The sequence below is a fragment of the Balearica regulorum genome, chromosome 19 (genome assembly GCF_011004875.1).
Source record: "Balearica regulorum gibbericeps isolate bBalReg1 chromosome 19, bBalReg1.pri, whole genome shotgun sequence".
NCBI classification, from domain to species: domain Eukaryota; kingdom Metazoa; phylum Chordata; class Aves; order Gruiformes; family Gruidae; genus Balearica; species Balearica regulorum.
In genome coordinates, this window is record NC_046202.1 from 2,966,568 (window position 1) to 2,990,062 (window position 23,495).

General features: G+C 38.0%; 1 protein-coding gene across 17 annotated transcripts in view; it reads left to right on the forward strand.

The window, feature by feature from the left end:
• Positions 1 to 23,495, forward strand: part of BCAS3 (BCAS3 microtubule associated cell migration factor) — a 366,523-nt gene that overhangs the window by 391 nt on the left and 342,637 nt on the right. For 10 of the 17 annotated variants that reach the window (XR_012838343.1, XM_075771151.1, XM_075771152.1 and 7 more), the window contains exons 1-6: positions 144 to 363; positions 1,806 to 1,893; positions 4,722 to 4,776; positions 6,672 to 6,747; positions 8,648 to 8,754; positions 18,225 to 18,306. Coding sequence is in view for 16 of the 17 variants with exons in the window: in XM_075771151.1 (XP_075627266.1) it covers positions 1,823 to 1,893; positions 4,722 to 4,776; positions 6,672 to 6,747; positions 8,648 to 8,754; positions 18,225 to 18,306 (391 nt within the window). In the remaining variant the exon portion in view is untranslated. Of the gene's footprint in view, positions 1 to 142; positions 364 to 1,805; positions 1,894 to 4,721; positions 4,777 to 6,671; positions 6,748 to 8,647; positions 8,755 to 18,224; positions 18,307 to 23,495 lie in introns of those variants that run through there. The other 7 variants (XM_075771147.1, XM_075771145.1, XM_075771159.1 and 4 more) reach the window with 3 other exon arrangements.

Sequence of the window (23,495 nt, forward strand, 5' to 3'; positions counted from 1 at the left end):
CGGCTGGGCGCGTGACGCGCCCGCCTCTCCACCCCCACCCCCCTCCCGGCGGCTCCGCCTCCGCCCACGTGCGCGGGACTGGCGCGGCGGCTCTCGCGAGATCCCGATGTAAACAAAGCTGCGGGTGGGGGCAGCGTCGGCCGCCTTTCGCCGTCTCAACCGAGCTTGGAGCGCAGCCGCTCTCCGTGTCCCCGGCGCCCCGCCCACTGTTGGCGAGCGGGATCGGGGATTGGCCGTCAGCAGGGAGCAGCTCGCCTTCGGAGCCGTCTGATTGGCTAGCAGCGCGCGGTGCGCTGGGTGTCATTCCCCGTGGGGGTCCCAAACACTGTCAGTGAGGAGCCGGGCGGAGGGGAGAGGCGGCAGGTGAGGGGGACGGGCGGGAGCGGGACCGGCGCCCGCGGGCCCAGACCGGGGCCGGGAGCGCTGGGTGAGGGCTGTGGGACGGGCCTGGACTCCGGGGGAAGCGCTGTGGCCGGCTCTGAGGGCGAGTGTGGGGATGTGAGGCCGGGCAGGGGCCGGGGCGCTGAGGGAGGGCGGGGGCCTGAGGGGGGTCACCGGCAGCCGGCCCGGGAGGGCGCGGGGCGTGCGGAGAGGGGCGTCCGGTGGGTCTCGGCGCCTCCCCGGATGGCCGCGGCCTGATTCACGGGGCGGCAGTCGGGGGAGAGGCCGGTCAGGTGGGAGCGTTTTGTTCTGGAGTCGCTCAACAGCCGGTGGCTGAGGGTGCTCAGGGCTTTCCGGCCGCCGCCGCTCGGGGCCGGTGCTCCCGCCTGTGGGAGGGCTCCCGCGCGGCAGAGCCCCGGTGGTGGCAGCTTCTCAGGCGCTGGAAGTTGCGGTGCGGGTGACAGCACGGAGCGAGCACCGGCCGCACGGGTGTCCTGCTGGGTTAGGGCGTGACACGAAGTGGTGTCTTATCCTTTGCGTGCTGGGTTGTTGGGTTGTTGGTTTTTTTTTTTTCTTTTACGGTTGCTTGGCGTGTGTGTGTCAAACTTCAGTTGTATTGCTGAAGGTTTAGTTATTAATTTCTGTGGGGCTCAGTGTTCATTCTTGCCTCGCTTAATGGGATGTCCCTCACAAAGACTGCCCAAACGTGAAGTGGTGCTGAGGACTGGTACCACAGCGGGGATTTGGCTTTTCCTCTCACTTTATGTGAGAGGTTTGTGGTTTGGGGCAGGGGGGACAATGGAGCAGCGGAATGGCGGGCTGCAGAGGGGGCTGGGATCTGTGGGGCTCCTCAAGTGGATTTTTTGCCTTTAGGAATGCGATGCTGAATTTTCATGTGGAAGAACAGAAGAGTGAAGAAAAACCTGAAGGCAGCACAAAAAGCTGACCTAAAAAGCAGAATGTGTTCCATCATGCTTTTTGTGTTAGCTTCAATGTAACCCATTACAGATTCTCAAGAGTACAATACACTGCAATTGTGATTGTACATTATTTTTATATAATTATTTTCTAAGACAACAGCCCATTAGTAAATAATGGTCTTACATAATGGTGATAGCTGTGTACCTGTACCACTGTCTTAAATGTACAGTTTGAATTCAACTTTCTACTTTATCATGCAGGTCCGTGTTCTTTTTTTGCTTTCACATACATTGCAGGAGCTGTAGTCATTGAGATTCTGAAAAAAGAAGGTGTTTGGTTGGTTTTTTCAAGAGTGCTGTATAGGGTCATAATGCCTTACAGGTTTGTATAAGTCAAGCTTCCTTCTTCAAGAGGTTTTTATGATCCTGAAGAATATGTCAAGAACTAGTGTAATAAATAATCCTGATAGAAATTTTTCTTGAAAAGAAACGTGTTTCTTATAGGTATCCGCAAAGAAGCAATGGCGACAGAATCCCCACGCCGCCCTAGTAGATGTACTGGAGGAGTGGTTGTGCGCCCGCAAGCTGTCACGTAAGCACGTTCTAGAAGAGTAGCCCATATTTGAAATGTTTTTAATTTTCTTGTAGAAGAAGAACCTAGCCTGAATTTTCTTTCAAAGCCAGCTGTGAGAGCTTGTGTTGACAGTACAGTTTTGTTGCATTGAATATCTCCCAATAAAATAAACTAAACAGATGTTGCATTCCTGTCTCCTATGAGTGTGCAGGTCAGACCGTCTCCATAAATGGGATGCTTTTAGCTTAATACACCAAAACCTTCAAAGTGCGTGTTTTAAAGATGAATACTTTATCTTGCAATGTTTTGTTGTTTGTTTACACAGTTTTGTTTGCTGTACAAACGCTGCACTAGCTGTAGATCAATGATTGCAAACTTCTTAATCTAGAAGGAACATGTGTAGCATGTTCCTTTCTTCCTGTTCTTTTTAATAATACCTTGTCACAGGGGTGGATGTATTAAACCATATAAGCCAGTCATTAAAGACCTTCGGTAAGTAGAATGGTGGATTCTAATCTTTCTTCCTTAAGAGACCAAAACCAAGAACAAAGGAAGAAGCCACCTCTCTCCAGTCGGAGCACATAAGCAACTATCTTTCTGCTTGGGCATCCTTATTTTCATTGTGTTCACGTGAAAAGGCCTTCGTGGCAAAAGAGCTTAGTAAGACAGTCTAGAAGATTTAAGGCCTCATCTTTATTAAAGGATTTTTGTAGCAGTTGTTTTTTTTTTCCTGGGCATGTTTATACTCCTGAATTGCTGCTGCAAAATGGCGCTGTATTGAAATGTTCACGTGTGCTACCAGTTTTAGCAAGCTATTAGCTTGCCACTGGAGGTGGCTGTGTATTTCAACATCAAGATTCACTTTATTTTTACCAGGAGCATAAGGAAACCTATCATTGTAACACAAAAAGTTGTGTTAGAGGTTTGTCTTACAGCCATGTGATAGAATAAGCATTTTTTTATGTTGCAGAATTTCTCAACAAACACATTTCTATTTGTAATCACCTTTTCTTCAAAGTATGCCTTAAAAATATAATAACAGAAAAACACTGTAAGAATAAGTGTTGTTCTGTTCCGCTGTTTTATTGAATATGGTGGCTTGTTTCTGAGGTATGTCTTTCCACCTCAAAAATTTTGGTCTTTCTGATGCGAGTTTGTGTATGTTGAGCAGCCTGCTGCAGCGTTCTGCTGCTTATGTTAAACTCCGAGATTCTTCAGAAGGGTTGTTTTGGTGGCTGTTGTTGTTGTTTTGGTTGGTTTTAGGCACTTTAAAGATATCTTGTTGGAAGTTTTTCAACTTCAGGAGAGACTTAGAGTACATTCACTGAATAAAACATTTCCCAAACATTAACTTTGTCTCAAGGTGTACTTGGGGGGGAGGATAAAAAAAGTACTTAATTCATGAGCTGAAAAATGAAGACAGTATGACTCTTGCTGGTAGGCATTCACGTGAGAACTTCAAACACTGTATTTAATACTATACCTGTAGACAAGTATTGTTGCTAGGTAGTAAAGGGCTCTGAAGGTATACAAAGACAGTTCTGGTGACCTACATAAATCAAAGAAGAACTAGCACTAGAAACCACAGCTCATTTATGAGGCCTCAGCTTAAAGCAAAAGACAAACTTTGATGCAGTAATCCTTGGACTGCTGAATAAAGTCTGGTTTTGTCATGAGTTGGAATAAGCTTTCTAAAATTTAAAACTTTCATGTGTTAGATTTATCTTTGTTTTCAGAAGGGAGTCAACCAGTTAAGCTGATCCAGGTGTTGTAATGTTTGACTCGAAGTATCTTCTGTATTGCTCTCTATAGGGCAGAGTACTTCTTAAATACTAACCACTCCAATTTCTATTAAAATAATCTTACACAGCACAGTTTCAGAAAGCACAAAGAAAGCATGTGTACCTTAGGGCATCAAGAATCTGGATTTCCTAGTTTATGATTTTTCTTTGTTGCTGTTAGAAATCTTGAGTTAGCACAGGAAAATGTACTACCAATATAAAAATTGATTTGGGGGCTGCCAAAGCTGTTGTCTAAAGAGTTGGTTTTGGTTTTTTTTTTTAAAATTGTCTCAGACTTTATGAAGATAGCTCTTGTTGGCAGCATGTCTCAGTATTACTCATTACAGAAAACACAAACTTTTTGTGTTGTTTCAACACCATCTGATATAGTCAACCCACATTGTACGTTGCTCAGCAGTTACACAAGAGACTCGGCACTCATGCAGGGATAAGCTAATAAAAGCATTAGTTTGAATCTACCAGAACAAATGTATCTTGTGCTATATACTATTCTAAATCATTGGTGTTAATGAACTTCGAACGAATAAGCTTCCCAAGCTATAAAATCTTATCTGAAAATACCCCCTTACTATTCTTAGTTAGGATTTTGTTCCATCTCCTGCCCCTAACCGCTACTACTTATTTCATCATTGTACATAATGCATATGAGGTCTTAAAGTTTACTTGCCCCATGAGGACAGTCCTCATGTTCATGTTTTAATATCCAAATCAAGTAGAAAAATACTGAAGAATAATTTCCAAGTGCCTGTTCTACTTTAGTCAGCCGCTCTGATGTGGAGAGCATGGTTTATTTCTTGCCTGTTATATTTTATACTAATTCCCATAAGCAATTATTTCATAAATGGATATCACATAGCTTTTTACAGGCCACTCTTTATATTATCAGAGTACTTGGCAGTATATTAAGTAACTGCATTCTATACTTAGTATTTTCCTTTCTTCTAATGATTGTGCATGTTTTCTCTGGTGATATGTCTTATTTAATATTTTCCCAACCCTTTCTGAGCTTCAGTGGAAGTTAAAAATTCTCCTTTTGTTTTCAAGGGAACAGTCATATATGGAAAGCGTTGTTACGTTTCTTCAAGATGTTGTGCCACAGGTATGTGTGGGTCTTTAAAACTATTTCTTTGGTGTATAAAGCTGTTGAAGTGTGTGTCAGGTGGACCAAAATATTGTTGAATAACAAAAGCCAAATTTTGGGGTTTTAAAATGTGAGTCTTGAGACTAGACTTTTGAAAGCGTAGACTGCATGCCATCTGAAAATTTGGCCTATAGATTTCCTCTGATAGGTAATAATTTAAATGAAAATCTTAGGTACCCAGAAGTTGAAGAATTGCAATATAAATAGCAGGAGGAAGTTTGCAGCCTTTTCCTATGATAATTTTGGTAATAGAATAGTTGGGAAGTGGAGAGACTGGGCATACTACTTACTCTGCCTCTTACAAATAGGTTTTTTCCGGGTTGTAGTGGAAAACCTGTGTATGAATCCTGGCTGAATTGGTTGTTAAACAACTTTGTAGACACCTTTTCTCACTTTGGCTTTTACCATTGGCTGAAAAGGAGAAAGTTTCTTTTGCCTCCTTTACTCCCTCTTTTTTTATCTTGTTTCTTTAAGTTCCCTCAGAGTGTCCTGGCCGCTGTGGGACTGTGGAGCTCTGCCTAACCCGTTGTTCTCAGCACGCCAAATTTCACAAAACAGGAGTCCTCACTCTGCTTCCCCCTCGCCCCAGGATCTTGCTCTTTGGAGAATAACCATGATGCTTATGTCTGCTCTTGGTCATAGTTTTTGCAGGTAGCAGCAGCGTGAACTGGAACAGTCGCTTCTGTATTGCTCACGGGCTTTTTGATAGCGGAGGGAAACTGATTTTGTTTTGTTACTGTTTGGGAAAGCTGTAGTCAGTAGTGGCGAAGCATTGCAGCTAATTGCCTGTAGCCTCAGGAAACTGTCTTGGTTCTTATTTGAAGGATTATCTTAGTCATGAATTTCTTCAAAAATAATACTCAAAATTTCCCCTCACAAATATTAATTTCTGAAATGCATTTTGGACTCATGGTCAAAATTAAAAATAGTCATACTTTCATTTCAAAGATTGCTGCATTCCACACACACCCCCTTTTTTTCCCCTCTGTAGTTAAAGGATACAGTCTGTATTTTATTTTACAAATCAGTTTGCCTTGGAAGCATGGAATGTGATTTGTTTTGAAAAGTAGTACCCACATTTATTTTTTAAATTTGTATTTTTAGTTCATGTTACTGCTTTTCTGGCATGTATTAAGTGATTATACAAGCTCTTTTCATATTTAATCCAAAATACTGCACAGTATTTTGTTATCATTCATTTGGAAGTGATGGTATTTCTACTGTAGCTCACGTTCTTACTACCACAGTTTCTTCTGAGAACTGTAAAACTTGGAGTTTGGAAACACTACAAGTCTCCTTCACAGTTTCTTTTTGTATCTCATCTTTTTATGGAAATCTGTAGAACGCAGAACTGAAACATGGATCTGTTCTGCTGGAATTGCAGTTTATTCTCTTTTAAATGGCTATACTAAAGATGTCACAAACATAACTAAAATATGTCAGTAAAAGAAGCTATGTAGTTAAGGTCTCTTAAATTAAAGAGAATTTTAAAAGTAAAAATGCCTCACAATGAGAACCTCTAACATTGCTTTTAGAAGCAGTGTACGACTGCTAAAGTTAAAGATCGTGGAAGGCATGGTATTTTACTTTGACTAAAGTGCTGTAAGTCACGTGGCGTTTCTAACCTGCTCCAGAAGACTTTTATGTCTTGTCTTATATATGTCTTGTCATTTCGACATTAGTAACTGATGTTACGCTTCCTGGTATATGTTAATCATGGCACCATTCATTTTTGAAGCAAAACCTCACAGGAATACTGGTGATGATAAGAACTGATGTTCCCTCCTATGGTCTATAGAGGGAGAAAAAGGGTATTAAACTTTCTTATTTCAACCCTTTTGCTTTTTGTCCAGGCCTACAGTGGTACCCCACCAGCAGAAGAAAAGGAGAAGATCATCTGGGTCAGATTTGAAAATGCAGATTTAAATGGTATGGCTTCATTTTCTGTCACTTATTTTTGTGATTTTGGGGTCCATGTACAATAATTTCAGTCAGCTTTATCAGTAAGCATTGTTGACTCAAAGTTAAGTAATTTCCCTGTTCTAGATAAACTAAATTCTAAGTGAATAACTGCACTTTTGTTCAATATCTACCAAATAGAACAAATAGGCCTTGTGACTTTAGATAAAGGCAAACTAACTCTTGCTTAGGAAGAGGGGCAAATAAAAAAAAATAAAATTCATTTCTTTTCCTTAAGGTAGTTGAAAACAAAGCATGGAACTAAATGTGTTTAATCAACTGTGTGATTTTTAAAGCCAGATTGTCTAACTGTGAATCCAGGTCCCAGGTACATTTTCAGTGGTGTGTTAGAATTCAGAATAACCTAGAAAGGAAGAGTGGTTGGGTGAAACGAGCAGGAGATTCCATGATGTCTTTCAGGGAAATAATAGAGCAGACCCACAAAATATTCTTAAAATGTAAACTCATTTATCACTTCCAGTGTATCTTAATGAATCATCAGCAAAGACTACTGACTTAGTGCAGAAAACACATCTCCAACCTTTTTAAGAGAAGATGATGATTGTTACAAGCTTTTTTCTAAGAGCATCAAGTGGATGCCCGCTTGAGATCTGAGCTGTTTTACCTGTCTATCCTGGTTACCTTGTTTTGAATAAGGAAGGTTAGAGACTGAATTGAGACATGGTTGAATGCTGCTGTCAGGTCATTACTTCTTGAATTAACTGACCACCTTGGAGTTGCTTGTGGTGGGTGTGTCGTATGTGTGCTTGTCGTAGCTGGGCAACTAAGGACCTGCCTTCTGGCGGACACTGGATTTAAGTTTTTCAGCAAATTGCTGTTTCTCATCTGCCATCTTATTTCCCTGTCTAGAGCTCTATGGTAGAGGCTCATTCTGGTCTCAGATGAAGTAATAGCAACCACAGCCAGAGCTGTGATGGGGGAATTTTCAGCCTTTCCAAGAAGTTAATAGGGAAGATTATATGTTTTCCAGCTGTTAAAATGGCACAGAGGCTGGCAGTCCATAAATCCATGGTTATTAGAACTAGAAAAGACCTATCAACCTGTACATGGCATTATGTCCAGCTTTAGGCTAGGTAAGGTTTGTTTGCTTGTATATTCGTTTTTCTCGTGTATTTATTTTTAAAAAATCTCAGGCATTCCCTCTATAGTATAACAAAAACTCTTTGGAATATTTTTCAGAATCCTTCATATTCTGTTTAAATTTACTTTAATGCAGCCTGATCTGATTGGGCCTGAATACATCCTCTTTCACCATCATAAATATTTCCTCTCTTTCTTTGATGCTCACGTGCTAGCAGTGAGCTTTTCTTCATTCTGTCATGGCAGAAAATGTAGTTTTAGAGGGCTTTACTCAAGAAAAGCTTATTATTTTTGATTATTATGTTCTGTAGCACTTTTCTTTCTGGGGATTTAATTCTTTTGGTAAGATTGATTTGAAGATTAATTACATAGTATCTAGAAATAGTTCTGACCAGTCTGTGCATTTGTAATTTCCTTTGCAAATTTTTCTCTATTTGAAAAGTTTACCATGTTTTATTAATCATTTGGAAAAGAATTGCAGAATTTTTGGGGGTATTTAGTGACAACCCACGCTATAATCCAGAAAATTTTTCTCCATTTTAAATTATAATGCTTTCTAACCTCTCTGTGAAACTTTAACAGTTCTATTATGTTTACCTAAAAGAATATATTTCAGTATTATTCCAGCATAAAAATTTAAACCACTTTGCTTGCTTTTACTTATGGCAACAGAAACATGCATTGAGAGAATGCCATCTAGTATAATTCACACCAGCCATAGTTGATCCTAACCTGTTTATAACAGCTTTGATATTTAAACCCAATTTAGATACATCGAGGAATATGGAGTTTCATGAAATACATAGCACTGGGAATGAACCACCATTACTGCTGATGATTGGATACAGTGATGGAATGCAAGTCTGGAGCATACCTGTAAGTACAGAGTTCACTTCACTTCTATGCCAGAGGCTTCTTTTGTTTGTAATGTTGTGTTATTACTTTAATTTTTTAATTTATTGAAGTGGAAAGAGCCAACATTTACCATCAATGTCATATGGTTTGGATGTAATATGCTTATCTTAAGATTAATACTGAGCATAGATCAAACACTTGAATTCATATATCTTCAGATTTGAGGGCTTTTTACAAATTATTTCTGTTAAGTAAATTTTCAGAGTCAAATTGGGAGTAGTGTTGGACATCATGGAATAGTTTGTATCCCAGAAAGGACAGAAATCTTTTTAACTTACAGAAAGGAATGAAGGTGGAATATATGAAAATAATTTGTTTGTCCCAGGAATGCAAGTATGACAGTATTAGTAGTATTTTACAATCACATGTTTGTCATGTACGTGATTTGCAATTTTAATTTTATTAAAAGTCTATGTGTACATATGGGTTTGATTTCATGCTGTCATACACACACCCTGCAGTTTGTGTTTCAGAGTGGTTTATGAGCACATGGTCTTAATTTGGGGAATTTCCCCCAAATTTCTTGAAACTACAGAATAAAGTTTAATACAGTAGGTCATAAAATTCTTAACTTAAAAAAAAATAAAATTGCTCATAACACCTTGTCCTTCAAAATAATGTAGAGAGGATGGAGTTCTTTCCCTTTGTAAAATACATTGTTTTTTACAAATGCGTATCTTTTTTTATAACTTTTCGGTTAGCTACATAGGACATGTGTTTATATACCAGTAGCTTAGTATAATAGAAAATAATGTTAATCTGTCCACCAAAAGTTAAGTTAAATTGAGTTTCACTGAAGTGTGGGAGAGTTGGTTTTTCCCCTCCTTGACTGCATATTGTTAGCTGGAGATGAAGAAAAAAAAAAACTGCTGAGCTTTTGCATTTGAAGGAGAGTTTAATGGAAAAGATGTAAGACCTAGTATTCTTCACTAAATTTAGTAACTTTTTACTAAAATTTAGGAACTAACCAAAATATAGGAAATTTTATCTATTTGTATGTCCTGAGAAACTACATCTAATTCTAATTTTCATGGCGCTATTTCTAATGGAGCGAAACACATCTTTTGATTGTGGTGGATTTTGAGTTGGTTGGGTTGGGGTTGGTTTGTGGTTTTTTGGTTTTTTTGGTTTTTTTTTTTTTTAAATCTGCCTTACACTGGAATGACTTTGAATACTAAGAAACGGATTTATAGTGTATAATGAGTTTTGCACACTGTTTTGAAGACTGATCAGTTTTATATTAGTGTACAAATCAGATTATTAAAACGGTTCCAAAAGGCGCTGCTTTGTTCTTCGAAGTGTATTACAGAAAACAAACATTAGGTGTCAGTAAGATACTGAGCTAAGAGAGGAAACACAACTGCAGCAGCACCAGGAGTTACAGCACAAGTTGATCACTTAGTTAAGATACTGTGAGTAGTCACATAGACTGAAGCTAAAGAAGTTTTATAAACCAGCCTATTTATCCTGCTGAAATGTTCTTAGCCAAATGGATGCGTGTTTTCTGAAAAATGTATGGAAGTACGTTGTGTTGATGTGAGGCTTGTCCTGGTCACTCTATGATAAGAAGAGCTTGTAAGTGTCCAGCAGAGATTGTTTTGGTTTTCACTTTTTCCCCCTCTGTGTGTGTATGTAACATGCCCTTGCTGCGTGGTTAGGTGAGAGTTCTGTGCATCCCTTTTAAGTGACTTTCTGTCTCCAAACGAAAGTGTCTCTGTCAGAGCTGTCTCTATCAGTACCCCTGAGAAATTTGTTGTGGGAGGGGACCTTACATGTGTAAGGAAAGCAAGAATGAAAGAGGAGAGTCACGGTTTTTTGGTACACAAGCAGATTAGCTCTGTGTAACCTGTTCTGCATTAGCTGTCTGCATTTAAACTCTAACCTCATGCTACTCTATGGTAAACAAGAAATAATTTGATGGAGATGACTAACAAACGATGCGTTAAACTACTTTGTTTATCCGGGCTTATGTGGAGTAAGTGTGTTTACTGGTACGGTCAGGCAGGTAGTACAAGGTAGCTTATCCGTGTTTCCTAGAGGAAAAGAGGAGTTTTCTCTGGGTTTGTGGGTGGGTTGGTTTTTTCTTTTTTTTTTCTTTCCCTTTTTGTGTCTGAATTAGCCACTAGTTAGGCCACAGAATACATGGATATTACCTTCTTTTTCAGTAGGATAATAGCTACGTTGTCTTTTTTTTTTTCCCCCTCAGTGTATTTCACTTCATAATTCCTAGATTTTGATAGTATTTAATATTTTGGGAAAAATAAGGGAAATAAAATTGCAGGACAGTTTCTCTTAGTGTCGTTCATTTTTTTAGAGGTATTTTTAATGGGTGGGGGAAAAGTCCAGTGAAATGGGAAGAACGCCAAACGTGGAAATATTTTACGATCCATCTTAAGAATGTCAGTGTATGTATACTGCATCACTTTGTCAGCCCTTTATTTGTATATTCTGTAAAATTCTGAGACCATATCCAGAGAGGTACAGCTTTGACCTGTGCAATTTGTATGTGTTAGTATAATGTCAGTGTTGGAATGGTTCCTTTGTTAGTAAGATGATCTTGGCGAGTTTCTCAAATGGATGGTCTTTAACATCAGTTTTAAATACCTTTTCAGAGCAGGATTTGTATATCCAACAAATCTGGAGGTAACATAACCTGTTTTTTTTTTTTTCCATGTTGTTGTCGCTTCATCTCTTTTTTTGCTTACTTAGACTGAGTGAAATAAAATCTGGCAGTTGTGTGACTGACTTTAGAGTTTATTTGGCACCACTTTTTTGTGTCTTTTGGTATTATACAAACCTTCCTCCTTGATCTTGCTGAGTATTTAACTTGTAATTAAGCAACGTTATTCCAGTTAAGAAAAAATGGATCTCTCTAGATTAACAACCTTTCAATCTGAAAAAGCAACAATTTGACATTTATGTGAAAATGTACTCAGCGCAGCTATTATCTGTAGCATTGTGCTTTTTATTCATACAATTGAACCTCTATTCAGCACTTAATAAAGTAATGTGTTGCAGGCAGTCCGGTTTGTGTCTGAGTGATTATGAAGTGTTTATGACAGCTTCTAAGCTGACACTCTCTGTAATGGTGTTACATTGACTTCTAAACACCTTCGCAGTCTGCCTCCAGGAGAGTGTGTCTCTCTGCAGTCTGAGTGGTTTCACATTAACATCTCCTTGGAGTAAGATCTTTGACTACAGAAGTGTTACTTGCAAATGGAAGATACCATTAGGGCTGCTTCAAAGGACTGAAATCATGTTTGGACTGCTGGGTGCTGAAGTAACGGCTGGGGTTTTGAAGTGCAGTGTCTAAATCTGTATTGCATAAGAAGCGGAAGGTGTCCATCCAAATGACTTTTCTTTGATCTTTGTTTTGAAATGGGGGTGGAAAGGTTAAAAGTGTTCTTAAAATATGCCTCACTAAGTGGGGAGAAATCTGGGAATATACAAAAGTATGACTAGAAGTTCCTATTTGATAATCGTGCAGTGCAGTTTTGTGTTTTATTTGGAATTTGTTTTTCTCTTCCTCCCAGTTTCATGTTTCAAATACAATTGGAACTGGTTTCTGCCTAATGTGGTTTCCAAGTATCTGTTCTAGATGATCCTGTTCAGGAAAATGCATGTTGGCTGGTTTTGTGGCAGATAATTTTTTTTCATTGTATGCTGGAAGCTTCAGAAGTAGAAACATCGTCTTAATTTAATGGTTCATATTACAATTAAAAAAGAACGATCAAGCTTGAGTTGAATAAAGTGGGAACTACCAAAGGGAACTTTTAATAACAAGTGCAGATATATATTTAGGGAAAAATACTCGAAGGTTGTGGTATAATGACGCTGCCACAGACTGAAGGGATGTGTCAGCCCATATTGTAGGTGACTTCTGTGTGGAGACCTCTGGAATGCAGAGGACTCGTTGAACAAGGATGGCATCACACACTGCCATTTCTCCACTGCCAGACCTTAAATTTCTTTAAATGCTGCTGTCAATAATACTGTGATTTTTTTTTTTAAGTTGTTAAAACTGCAGTTGTGCAGCAGATGGTGTGTTTATGTGGATGTATAGATGGATGTATATGGGAAGTCAGACATGCCAGTTCCATTTTGTTTTCTCAGTTGTTCACCAACAGTCCAGTCTGCTGGGGTTTCAGGGTGGTCCTTTTGGTCCCTTCATAATCCTGCTCTCTTTAGAGCTGGGAAAAGGACTGGTCACTTGTCACACAGTGAGCTGCGATCCCTCCACTGGCCAGACCCCCTCCTGACAGAGGGTACCACTGTTAAAGCTTGTATTAGCCACTTGGAAAAATGTAGTAGTGACCTGACCTAGTAACCCTGACAAATGTCTAAGGACTTTACAAAACTTCTATGCAAATCATTTTCTGAGGCTCTGGGGTTTTTATGCAGCAGATGCTAGCAGTATGTAAGAAACTTTCTGGTTTTACGCTCATTAAGTGACTGCAGAACTGTTGGAAGTTTTGTTAAACTCGTATTGTAACCTACATCCATGGGGGGGGAAAAAGCATGTGCAACAACCTCTGGAAAGGATGTGGTGAGAGGTGTCAGAAGAGTCCAAACAGCATTCCATGTGGCTCTTCTTGATGGGGTCACAGCTAAAATGAAGACTCACAAAGGGTGTTTTTACCCATATTCTGCCTCTTTCCATTATTATCTGTGTCATTCTTGTCTTTTTGTAGAAATGAAGTTATTCAAATCAATGTAGAACTGTCCCCCAAATTAGAATTTTATAGAGATCCTGCAGCCTGATCATGCTAAAACTCATCAATGTATGACAAAGTGAGAACTTTGAGGAAATTGTAACCAAAACAATTTCTAAGCTTTTATTGTTTTTTAAATTCAATTAATGTTGTCATAATTTTAAATGCTAGGTGCAATTTCGTATTTAATTCAGTCACTAGATTAGATGTCTGCAACATTCTTTGAGCATTTAAATTCGTATAATCTGTAGATGGAGATTTGTTTTGAAGGAGAAAGTGGACTGTTTGAATTTCTAAAGCAAAATTATCCTTTTACTTACAGTCCTTCCTTAGCAGCAAGATGACTTGTAGTAGTCTTTAAACCAGCATGATTATATCAGTGTTTTGTGGTAGTATCTGTCAATTGCTTATTGTCATAGTATAACATGATATCATGATAATCTAGATCATATTTAAAATGTCTGTCAGAATATTAAACCCCCCGCACCTGCTATCTTCCCTGTGGTCTGTGACAGTCTTTCTTTTAATATACAAATAGTTTGCTTTTAGAGTTGTACAGTAGTTTAGACATTGAATTTTGAACTTTGTTTCAGTTTGGTGTATGTTTGATTTTTATTTTTTTTTCCCACACCATGTGAAAGCCATTTTCTATGGTTGGAAACTATTAGTTATCCTTAGTGTGAACAAAACTTCTTTTGTTCTGGTTTTTTTATGGGTGCAAACTGGTATGCTCCAAACAATAAAGCTCTGTCATCAAAAATTAACCAGTGCTCCAGATTTCTGGTCTGTCATGTTTTAAGCAGTAGCTTGAGACATCTAAGTGGAGGAGAGAGGAGTTCCTCGTTCAATCCATCGTTATTGGAAGAGAGCGACGAAGACTTCACTGGGGGCCGGGTTTTGAATAGGCGTGTTCTTTGCTTGCAGCCTTCCACATAGGTCTGGGGCTTGTGGTTTGATACCAGGCACTGGGAAAGCCGAAATGTTCTATCAGACCAGCTTGGAGCCGTCATTTTGGATTCACTCTTTCATAGAATGAGTACCTGAAGCTGCTTTTATAGCTTAATATTCAATTCTTGAAACCTGTTTGGAAATATTCTTGGCTTTTGGAATGGGAAGGAAAAACTTTTAAGAGCTTTGAGAGCTGCCATAGGGACTTGCTGCTTAGCTGGATCAAATCCAAAATGGCAGCCACAGCCTAGTTTCTTCACAGGTGCTTTTTGAAGAATTTAAAGCTCTGTTTTCAGTTCATGAAATCTATTTATATTTTGTCTATGCTTATGAGACTGTAGCTCAAGGGACTGGTACTGGGACATGGAGCCTTTTACTTGTACTTGCCAGCCCACATCTCACCCAAACTGGCAGCGACAAAGTTGCTAGCCATTTAGCGGTGGGCCTGGGCTTATGGGGTTTTTTATGTAATTCCTTCTCCCACTTCAGTTCCTCGTGGAGTAAGTGTCCCATTCACAGAAAAGACTGGCTGTCTGTGGTGGCTGTCTCAGGAGGGAGATAAGGCTTGACCTGGCAGGAGGATCAGACTATATAATCTCTCTGCTCTGAAGATGGGGCTTTAAGTCAGAATTGATAGGGCCTCAGCAATGGTAGTAAAGTTTTATGTTTTATATAGATAAATGAAGGGCATTAGCATCAACCACAGTTAATTCAGAATTTTATAAGACTGCAAATAGCAGAAGCTTCTACTGGTGGTAGTGCTTAAAAAAAAAAAGTTAATTAAAAGTCAAAGAAAATCTTCAACTCTGAAGCCCTAATGTATTTTTCAATGCGAAGCAAACCAGAGGAACGACCAACTCCTAGTAATTCAGGGCATACAACAAAGTCCAATGCCTTCTAGGATTTCCTGTTTCTATTAACAGTTAAGGACATATAACTTAAGAGTTTTCTTAAGGGATTTTTTATTTTATTTTACGGACCTATGATCGATTAAGTATTGGTGTTTTAATCTGATCCATGTTGTAGTGTCATGCACAGATTTTTTTGTAAACTTTTTGGTGCTTTTTACTGAATTTGACTTTTTCTTTACAAACGAGATGTCAGTGGTTGGGTGGGATCTTGTGTTTGCATTGCAAAATCTACAATGGAGATGTACCTTAAAATTTGCTCCTTTTTGGCTCCCAGGAGTCAGCAACATATAACCTCCTAAATATGTGAGCTGTGCAGATGGCCAAAGTTATCTGAAGTTTTAATTGCTTTTTTCTTAGTTCTACACAGTTCTCCCTTTCCTGGGAAGAAAAAAATCCTACACAAACTGAGAGGAAAGGACATGTTACCCTACAGTATTACACATTACAGCGGTCTCAAAACATTTAACTACCTATAATCTCATATTTGTCACTGTCTGATCCTATGGCTTTCATTAGTCCATTTAACCTTTCTTTCTGTAATTTCCCCCAGTATAAAATAGTTACCTTCCAAATAATGAATGTTAGTTATTAAAAAGTAAAAGCATTATATGCATGAGAAGAGCAGGGCTGGGATTTTCGTGTTAGGTGCTGAAGTACAAATAAACTTCATTTGTATTTGTACATTTTAGGCTTTTCTTTGAAAATCTCAACTTTAAGCTCTACCAGGTCTTGGCATCACAGGCTAAATAAACACACTCTCTGGAGTTGAGTGTATATTTAAGAGCAAAAACTGAGTTAAGAAGGTTTGGCCGCCTTAGTGTATCTTACTTTTGGGACTGTAACTTTATTTGAAGTAGATTGGAGTTAGAGCTGATGTGCTGGCATAGTTAAAATACAGGAGGAGGTGACTGAATTGGGTTGGGTTATTTTATGTGAATCACTTCTTCCATACTTTTGTTTTGCTAGTTCTTTTCCTTCTTGTTTTCATTCATAGCCATTGGTGTGCATGCACATGTGAAACAGCATTTTCATGATTTTGGGGAAAAAATCTTTAATTGCCAATAATAATAGTTCCAAAGCCTTATATTTTTCTTCTTCTCCATTTCCTCCTTTCCCTTTTCATAGAGCTGGTGTGTTCCAATGGATAGAAAATGTGCTACTGTCTTCATCTCTTTTCATCTCTTTATTAGTCTCTCTTTAATTTTTCTCATTTTCTGCTTAGCTGCACTCTACCTTTTTCCAAGCTGTCTTTTCTGGATGCACATGTTACCTATGTTGGGGTTTATTTTCCACACTGTCCTCCAAACTCATGATCTGTTAAAAACAATCAGCAAACCTTTACTGACTTGATTTCTGATCATCGTTCTTTTGTCTTGTATAGAATCTGGTCAGCACGCTCATCAGAGCAGAGGCCTCTAGCTCTCCCGGAGGGAGAATTAAACTTGTTTTGCAAAAGCTTGAGTACCTACAATGTTATATGTTGCTCAGATGATGCTGCTAGCTGGAAGAGGAGAATCTGCTGTGATTGGAACATCTACCTAATAAAATAAGAGCTAAGGGATTAATTCTCATATTGATTACAGTTTTTAAATTGTGTCCATCAGGAATAATTCTGATCACATCATTGACAGTAATCTTGATTCATACCAACGTGGAGCTGCAAACTGTCTGCAAAACGAAAATGGCTAAGAATGTTATTTCCCCAAATTTGTGTCTCTTGGATGTTATTCCAGGTGTAGTATAAAAAAGCAGTAGTTCACTACATTCTGTGTTTACTTACTGTTTGCGGAATGATGGGCTACCTCTGTAGTAAGTAGCGTTTTCAGAGTAATCTTACAAAAGACTTATGCTTCAGTGGGGTAGGTTTCATTCTGCCCATGTTATCTAAAGCAGTGATAATAAATAATGAGGCTCGGGGTTAAGACTGGAAGTAAGCTAACAGTCTGAAGTACTATACTTATGATTTGTTGGTCAAACAGTAGTAGTATTTTAACTTTTTGAATGTGTGATCTAAAGGCAGAAAGAAATGGGAACAACTATAAAATGACATTTCAAAAAGCTAGCTTGGATTTATAGTTGATTGATTCATAAGAACCTTGTTCCAAACTGTACTCACTTCTGATATCGTAAACTGCTTGTTTGGCAAAACTTTATGCCAACATGTTGGCTTCGTTCTTAGTCTCATTACATCTGTTTTAAGTTGTTGGTTATTTGGAAATAAGCTTCATAATGTTTGCCATTTTCCTGAAGTTTGACGTTCCATATCGGATCCGTTACCAGGCAGTTACGAAAATGCATTCTGATTGACCATTTACAGGAAGTCTGGAAATTCTTCTTAACTGCTTCTGGTTTAATCTTTTCAAGATTGCCATTAGTGACAAACTAAATTACTTTGACCCCCTATTTTTAAACATCATTTTCACACCTGGAGAATATGGAATGTATCACTATCTCAGATTCTCTGATCTTTTACCGCCAATGTTTGCAACTCTTGATCATTGGTTAGTTAGCGTTTTTCTCTGAAACATGCGCTGTGTAGAATAAATGCTTGCGTTTCAGATTCCTTGAATTTTTGTTAATTTAGTCAGCAGTCAAGTTTCAAGTCTTTTTTTCTTTTAAAACATGTATAGTCATTAATAGTAGATAGTGCTGGTATCTCATTCACGTTAGTCAAGACTTCTGATATTCTTATTTAGAGAAACTGTGGATGGTTGGTTAGAAAGGCAATGTCTTAACAACTTACTTTCTTACCTACCTTTTGTACAATGTCTTTTTACTTACTTTCTTACCTACTAAATATATATATTTTTATAAGTATAAATGTTTTACATGGTATGTTCATAATCCATATGTTTCACAGATCAGTGGTGAAGCTCAAGAACTCTTTTCTGTCCGCCATGGTCCAGTTCGAGCTGCACGGATTTTACCAGCTCCACAAATCAGTAAGTGTATGTTTATATGGTTTGTAAGTAAGCATAACTTTTTCTACAGATAGATCTTTGTCCAAATCATTGCTATAACCCGTTATGTAGATTTGTCCATTCATTTTAAACTGTCACCTTCATAATAGCTTTCTACAAGTATAACTTCTTTTTTCCTCCTACTCTGTAATCCAGTGCTTTCTCCTGTTTCATCTTCAGATTTTAGCTTTAATGCTGCTTCCTTTGTAGTTTAGAGGATATCTAGGTATATCTGTGCTCAGAGATCAGTCCGGAGATGTTAACGATTCTCTTTCGAAATACTTGTTATCAATATTTTATTATTATAATATTGAAATTACTTTTTCATAGCAAGGCAGTGGCTGATAGCAGTAGATCTCAAAATTATTGTTTATTAAAACCTCCTGTTATAGTGCATTGTGAAGTCTGTTCATAATGTGATGTCCTTCCAAACTCTTACGCTCTTTAGGATAGTATGTCTTTGTTTGTTACTGATTCAGGAGCTGAAACTGAAAGAATGTAAGATAATGCAAGAAGTAGTTGATCTAAGTAATATAGTTTGTACAAAGAGAAAATATCCTTTTCTGATTATTGAAAATTTTTGTTTATGAATACAGTATCAAGTACTTTCTAAGCTGTGGAATGATTTAAGTGGTCTACTAGTGCATTAAGTTTAGCAATTGCAGCTTTTTATGACATTTCTAAAATAGGCTGCTTTTCTACTCCAGTAAAAGTAACAAGAAAATAGAATGTGGTTTTTTTGAGGTGGTACTAGTTTCTAATCTGTTCCTCTTCTGCTTATTTTATGTAAACTTGACTGAAATAGTTTGACTTTTTTAGTGGTTGAACTTTTACCATGATCCTTTGAGTACCGATAGGCACCTCCTCTCTTTTATTGCTTAAATACTCTTTTATCAAGTTCTAAGACAAGTTGCTTAGTTTGTTCAACAGGATTGTTTCGGAAATTCGGAGTTAAGCCCCTGGAAGAGCTTGCTGCAAATTTTAAGCAACTATGCATAAACAAGCAAATCCCTTTTAAAAATGACACTGTTCAATCTAAACACAAAATCTGATTGTAGACTTCTTAAAGGCCTAAGATCTGTTGGTTTCCTGGCTCTTTTTTTTTGTTGTTTTGGCAATGTTTTGCTTATCCACTTTCCCTGTAACTTCAACTGGTCAAGGTATTCTTTACAGCTGCTGCAGAGTAGTTCTAGTTCAAATTGGTTGCCGTGTTTTACTTTGAGGATGAAAAGAATGTACTTCTAGTATGACCAAAGTGTTTTGAGATTCTGCTGGATTACAGATTTTACTAGTACATTATAAATTAATTAGTGAACTAAAAATATAGCCTAAAATCTAATTGTTTACATTTTAATTACAAAAATAGTGAATTATAACTATTTTGGGTGTTTCAAAGGAAGTAAATGAAGAAAGTTAAAGGTTTAATGGACACATTTATATTCTCAGTGATTTCCTGAGCAGAAGAATATACAAAGTATATGTGGTTCTGTAACTCTGTTATAGGTTAAAGTAATTTAAAACAAAATACTTCAGAAGCATTTTGTGCCTTTTTATTCTGTTTCTGGGAACACTGTGTAATTCCTGATGAGTTATGTTTTTTTCCTTTTATGTGTGTCATTAAGTACTGCATGTCTATGCCCTGTCCTCTCTCAAAGGAAAAAAGAGGAGAAAGAGAAGTGTAAATGGAAATGAAGTAAATTAATTGAAGAGTCTAGAAGTTCTGATTTTTTTTTTCTAATAGCAAAATAGGCCTTTCTGATTTTGCAGTGTAGTAAGTTACACTGCTTATGAACTCCTTCATGCACTTACTCTTTCTGTCTCTGAGTTGCATATATTTAGCATCTGACAATGATAGTTGTTACATTAGAAAACTATTCAAATTAGCTCATATTAAATTAAGTCAAACCTTTTAAAAGCATGTTTTGGTCTCTTTTTACATGGCTTGGTTTAAATAAATCTTTGATTAAAAGTACATGAATGTATCATTGACCAGTATCTGGAATCAGATAAAAGTAAAGCTGTAATAAGAGGCTTTAGATAACTAACACATGAGCTTTAATGATTCTGAGAAAAATAAAAGGAATTTGTAAAGGAGAAGCTGATTACCATCAGTACGCTCAAACACTATTTTACTGTAAAGCTGTAAAAAGGGAATTATTGAAAATAGCACTCTCTCGGTGGATGGATTTGGCACGTTCCTAGAAACAGATCTTAGCCTGTGATAAGAAGTTCATTCCCAGGTGTGAAAGGAAAGCTCATGGTTTTAACTTGGTGACTTTACAGTAGCAGAACTTAATAGTTTGTCAACTATTTTGTTAAAATACTATAGTGCTTTGATGTTAGATCCTCTGCTGCATCATGTGCTTCATAACATAATAAAGCGTTGTTTCAAGAGGCTTATTTCATGCAGGCTTATTGCAAAGGAGACCTCCTCAAATCTGATTTAGCAGTTTATAAGTGATCCTAGTAGCAGGAACGCGGTGCAGTATCTGGAGCTGGCCTCGCACGCTGCCAACTCAGATCCGGTGAGGTTTATTAGTTCAGGCTCTGTGCCATGCTAGAGCAGTTAAATGGCTCCTGGAACTGTTCTGACCTGGCAGCTATACCGCAGTGTTCGTGCAGGGTTTTGTCTGAGCTAACAAACCAGGCAAGACCTGACCTGGCCCAGCGCTGCAGCACTTTGATGTCTCTGTGTCAGTGGCGTGGTTGGTCTGCAGCCTAGATAAGATGTCCATAAAGAATTGAGAGATTTCTGTAAATAACACTGAAAAATGTAGCTATTAGCTCTTCTCTGTGGACAGAGAGTATCTGCTGTTGCCTTCAACAGTAGATACGACTTTTATTATTTTCTGCAGCTTGCAATATAAATGGCCTTTTTGGAGACTGAAGGTTTACACTGTGACCAAATTTCAGGCTTAAGAGAAGAGATAAAGTTGCATAGCTAATATTCAGAATATGAGAACATCTCTGCCTGGATGCTGTCAGTCTTAGAAATAAGAATACTGAGTCCTGGCACTTCGCGTGCCACATGCTGCATTATCTGCTGAGCCATCTGGTTGGCACGGCTTTGTAACTTGCCTAGCTCTTCTTCACTTTCCAATCTGTATGCTGTGATTGAGTTTAGTACTTATTTATATGTATTCAGGTGCCTGGTTTGCTGGGCTCTGGACTTCTCTGTCTCTTCAGATAAAACAAGCATGCAAAGATGTGTTTGAAGACAAATCGATGTGACTTTGTGATTATTAGAAGGGAGAAAACATTAAGTGGTAGATACAAAACAAAGCTGGAACTCCGCCTGGTAAATTTAGCTACTGCTCTCTATGAAGAGGAAACTACGTTTGGTAACATGATTGTTGTTAACGATAGTGAGAGAACGAAGCAAAAATCAGGGTGTATTAACTCCCTCCTCCTCCATTTTATATGATTCAAATTTGTGATGTCCTCACTACTACTCAAGTTACTCTGTATTGGGCTTCCTCTCACACAATACCTAATGGCTCTGTTTAGCCACACTAACCTAATTATTCATATTTGTTGTTCAACGTGTTTTCTAATTTTTCACCACTTCCTCTAGATGATGCCTTTCTCATTTTTCTGAGGTAACTGGTTGCATGAATACATACTTGTAGAATTGAAATGGTACTGAGTTTGAGTTCTGGGTATTATTAAGTATTCTGTCTTGGATATTCCTACATTTCTCTTCTGCTTCTTCTCCTTTGATTAGCTTTTCTGTTATATTTATGTAGTGTGTATATATATGTTTTCTAGAAACATTAAAAATATTGCCTAGTTTTTTCTGTAGTAGCGGTATGTTTTATTTTAGCAAACCCTGGCCAAATACCTGCTTTCTGCCTTGTGCCATCCTATTTATTATGGTAGGTGTGTATAGTTTAAAAGGCAATCAAGAAACTAGGAAAAGCTGCAGGAATAGCATTGTGTGTGGTAATTCATGGTTAAAGGGTACATGATGACAGGCATGTGTGTTGAAGTTGAGATCAGTCATTGTCCATAAAACCTGTTTCCATGTCTCAGCATTATGAAAATAAATTCCTCCAGTGAACTCAATTAATTTGTTGCCATTTTCTAGATTATGCTGCTTGCAGAAAAGATGATATAATAGTCCTACATCTCTCGATGAATTTGACTGCTTAGTCAAATTGATTGATAAGGAGAAAAAGCAAATAAGAAAGGGAATAAAAGAAAGAAATCAGAGGTACTATGTTTAAAGCAACTGTAAACCAAGGGAACCTTGTAGATGAAGGGTTGAAAACTAGAATTAACACGAAAACCTGAAATTAATTGGGACACAGAGTAATTTTACATTTGAAAATGTAAATCTCTTAAAAGTTTAAATTTTGCAGCAGATTTATCTCTGTCCTGTACTGCTTACATCTTCGATGTTGGTAAAATAAAATTCGAACCTCAAAAGCTAACTCAGCTTTATGTGCAGGTATCCTTAAAAGAACTATAATATTTAGGTTGCTTTCTAAAGGCAGGCAGATGTGAGTTCTGTATATATTCAACCACTTGGGTGGCTTAGTGGTTTTAAGTCCCTGAAGGCCAAAATAATTGCATAGTGTGTAGAGCAGAGGAACTAGCCCCGCACGCTGAACAAGCAGTAGCAGTTGGTAGCTAGGTTTGGATTGGTGTAAGTGGGCTGTGCAGGTGTGCATTTAAGTTCTGGTGTTTTGTAACTGTTATGTGGGTTGTCATGGCATAATGAATGTTAATGTGTGTGGATTATAGAAATTACAGAACAGAATTGTCAAGCATAGCAAGTAAGCCTTTTATAGATATTATTGGGAAGAATTTTGGAGCATGACATTTTAAAACACTAATTTCTTTGAAGCTGTGTGCACTGACCTGTATGCCACCATTTCAATTCTGGCCACATCACATCAATGCTTTAGACTATTAGACCTTAAACTTTTACCGTATTAGACTGATGTGTCTCTTAAGTTTTTCGACCAAGATTCAATAATAAAATATTTCTGTCTATCTTCAATGTGAGACTCTAGAAACATTGATCTCTAGCAAATGTTTCAAGGTAATTTTTTTTCTTTTTTTAAAAGGAAGCTACTAGTTATGAAAGAATAAACTATGGTGCTGTGCAGAAGAAAAAACAACTTGCTATAAACATGCATAGCTCCGTCTCTTTGACAGAACTGCCA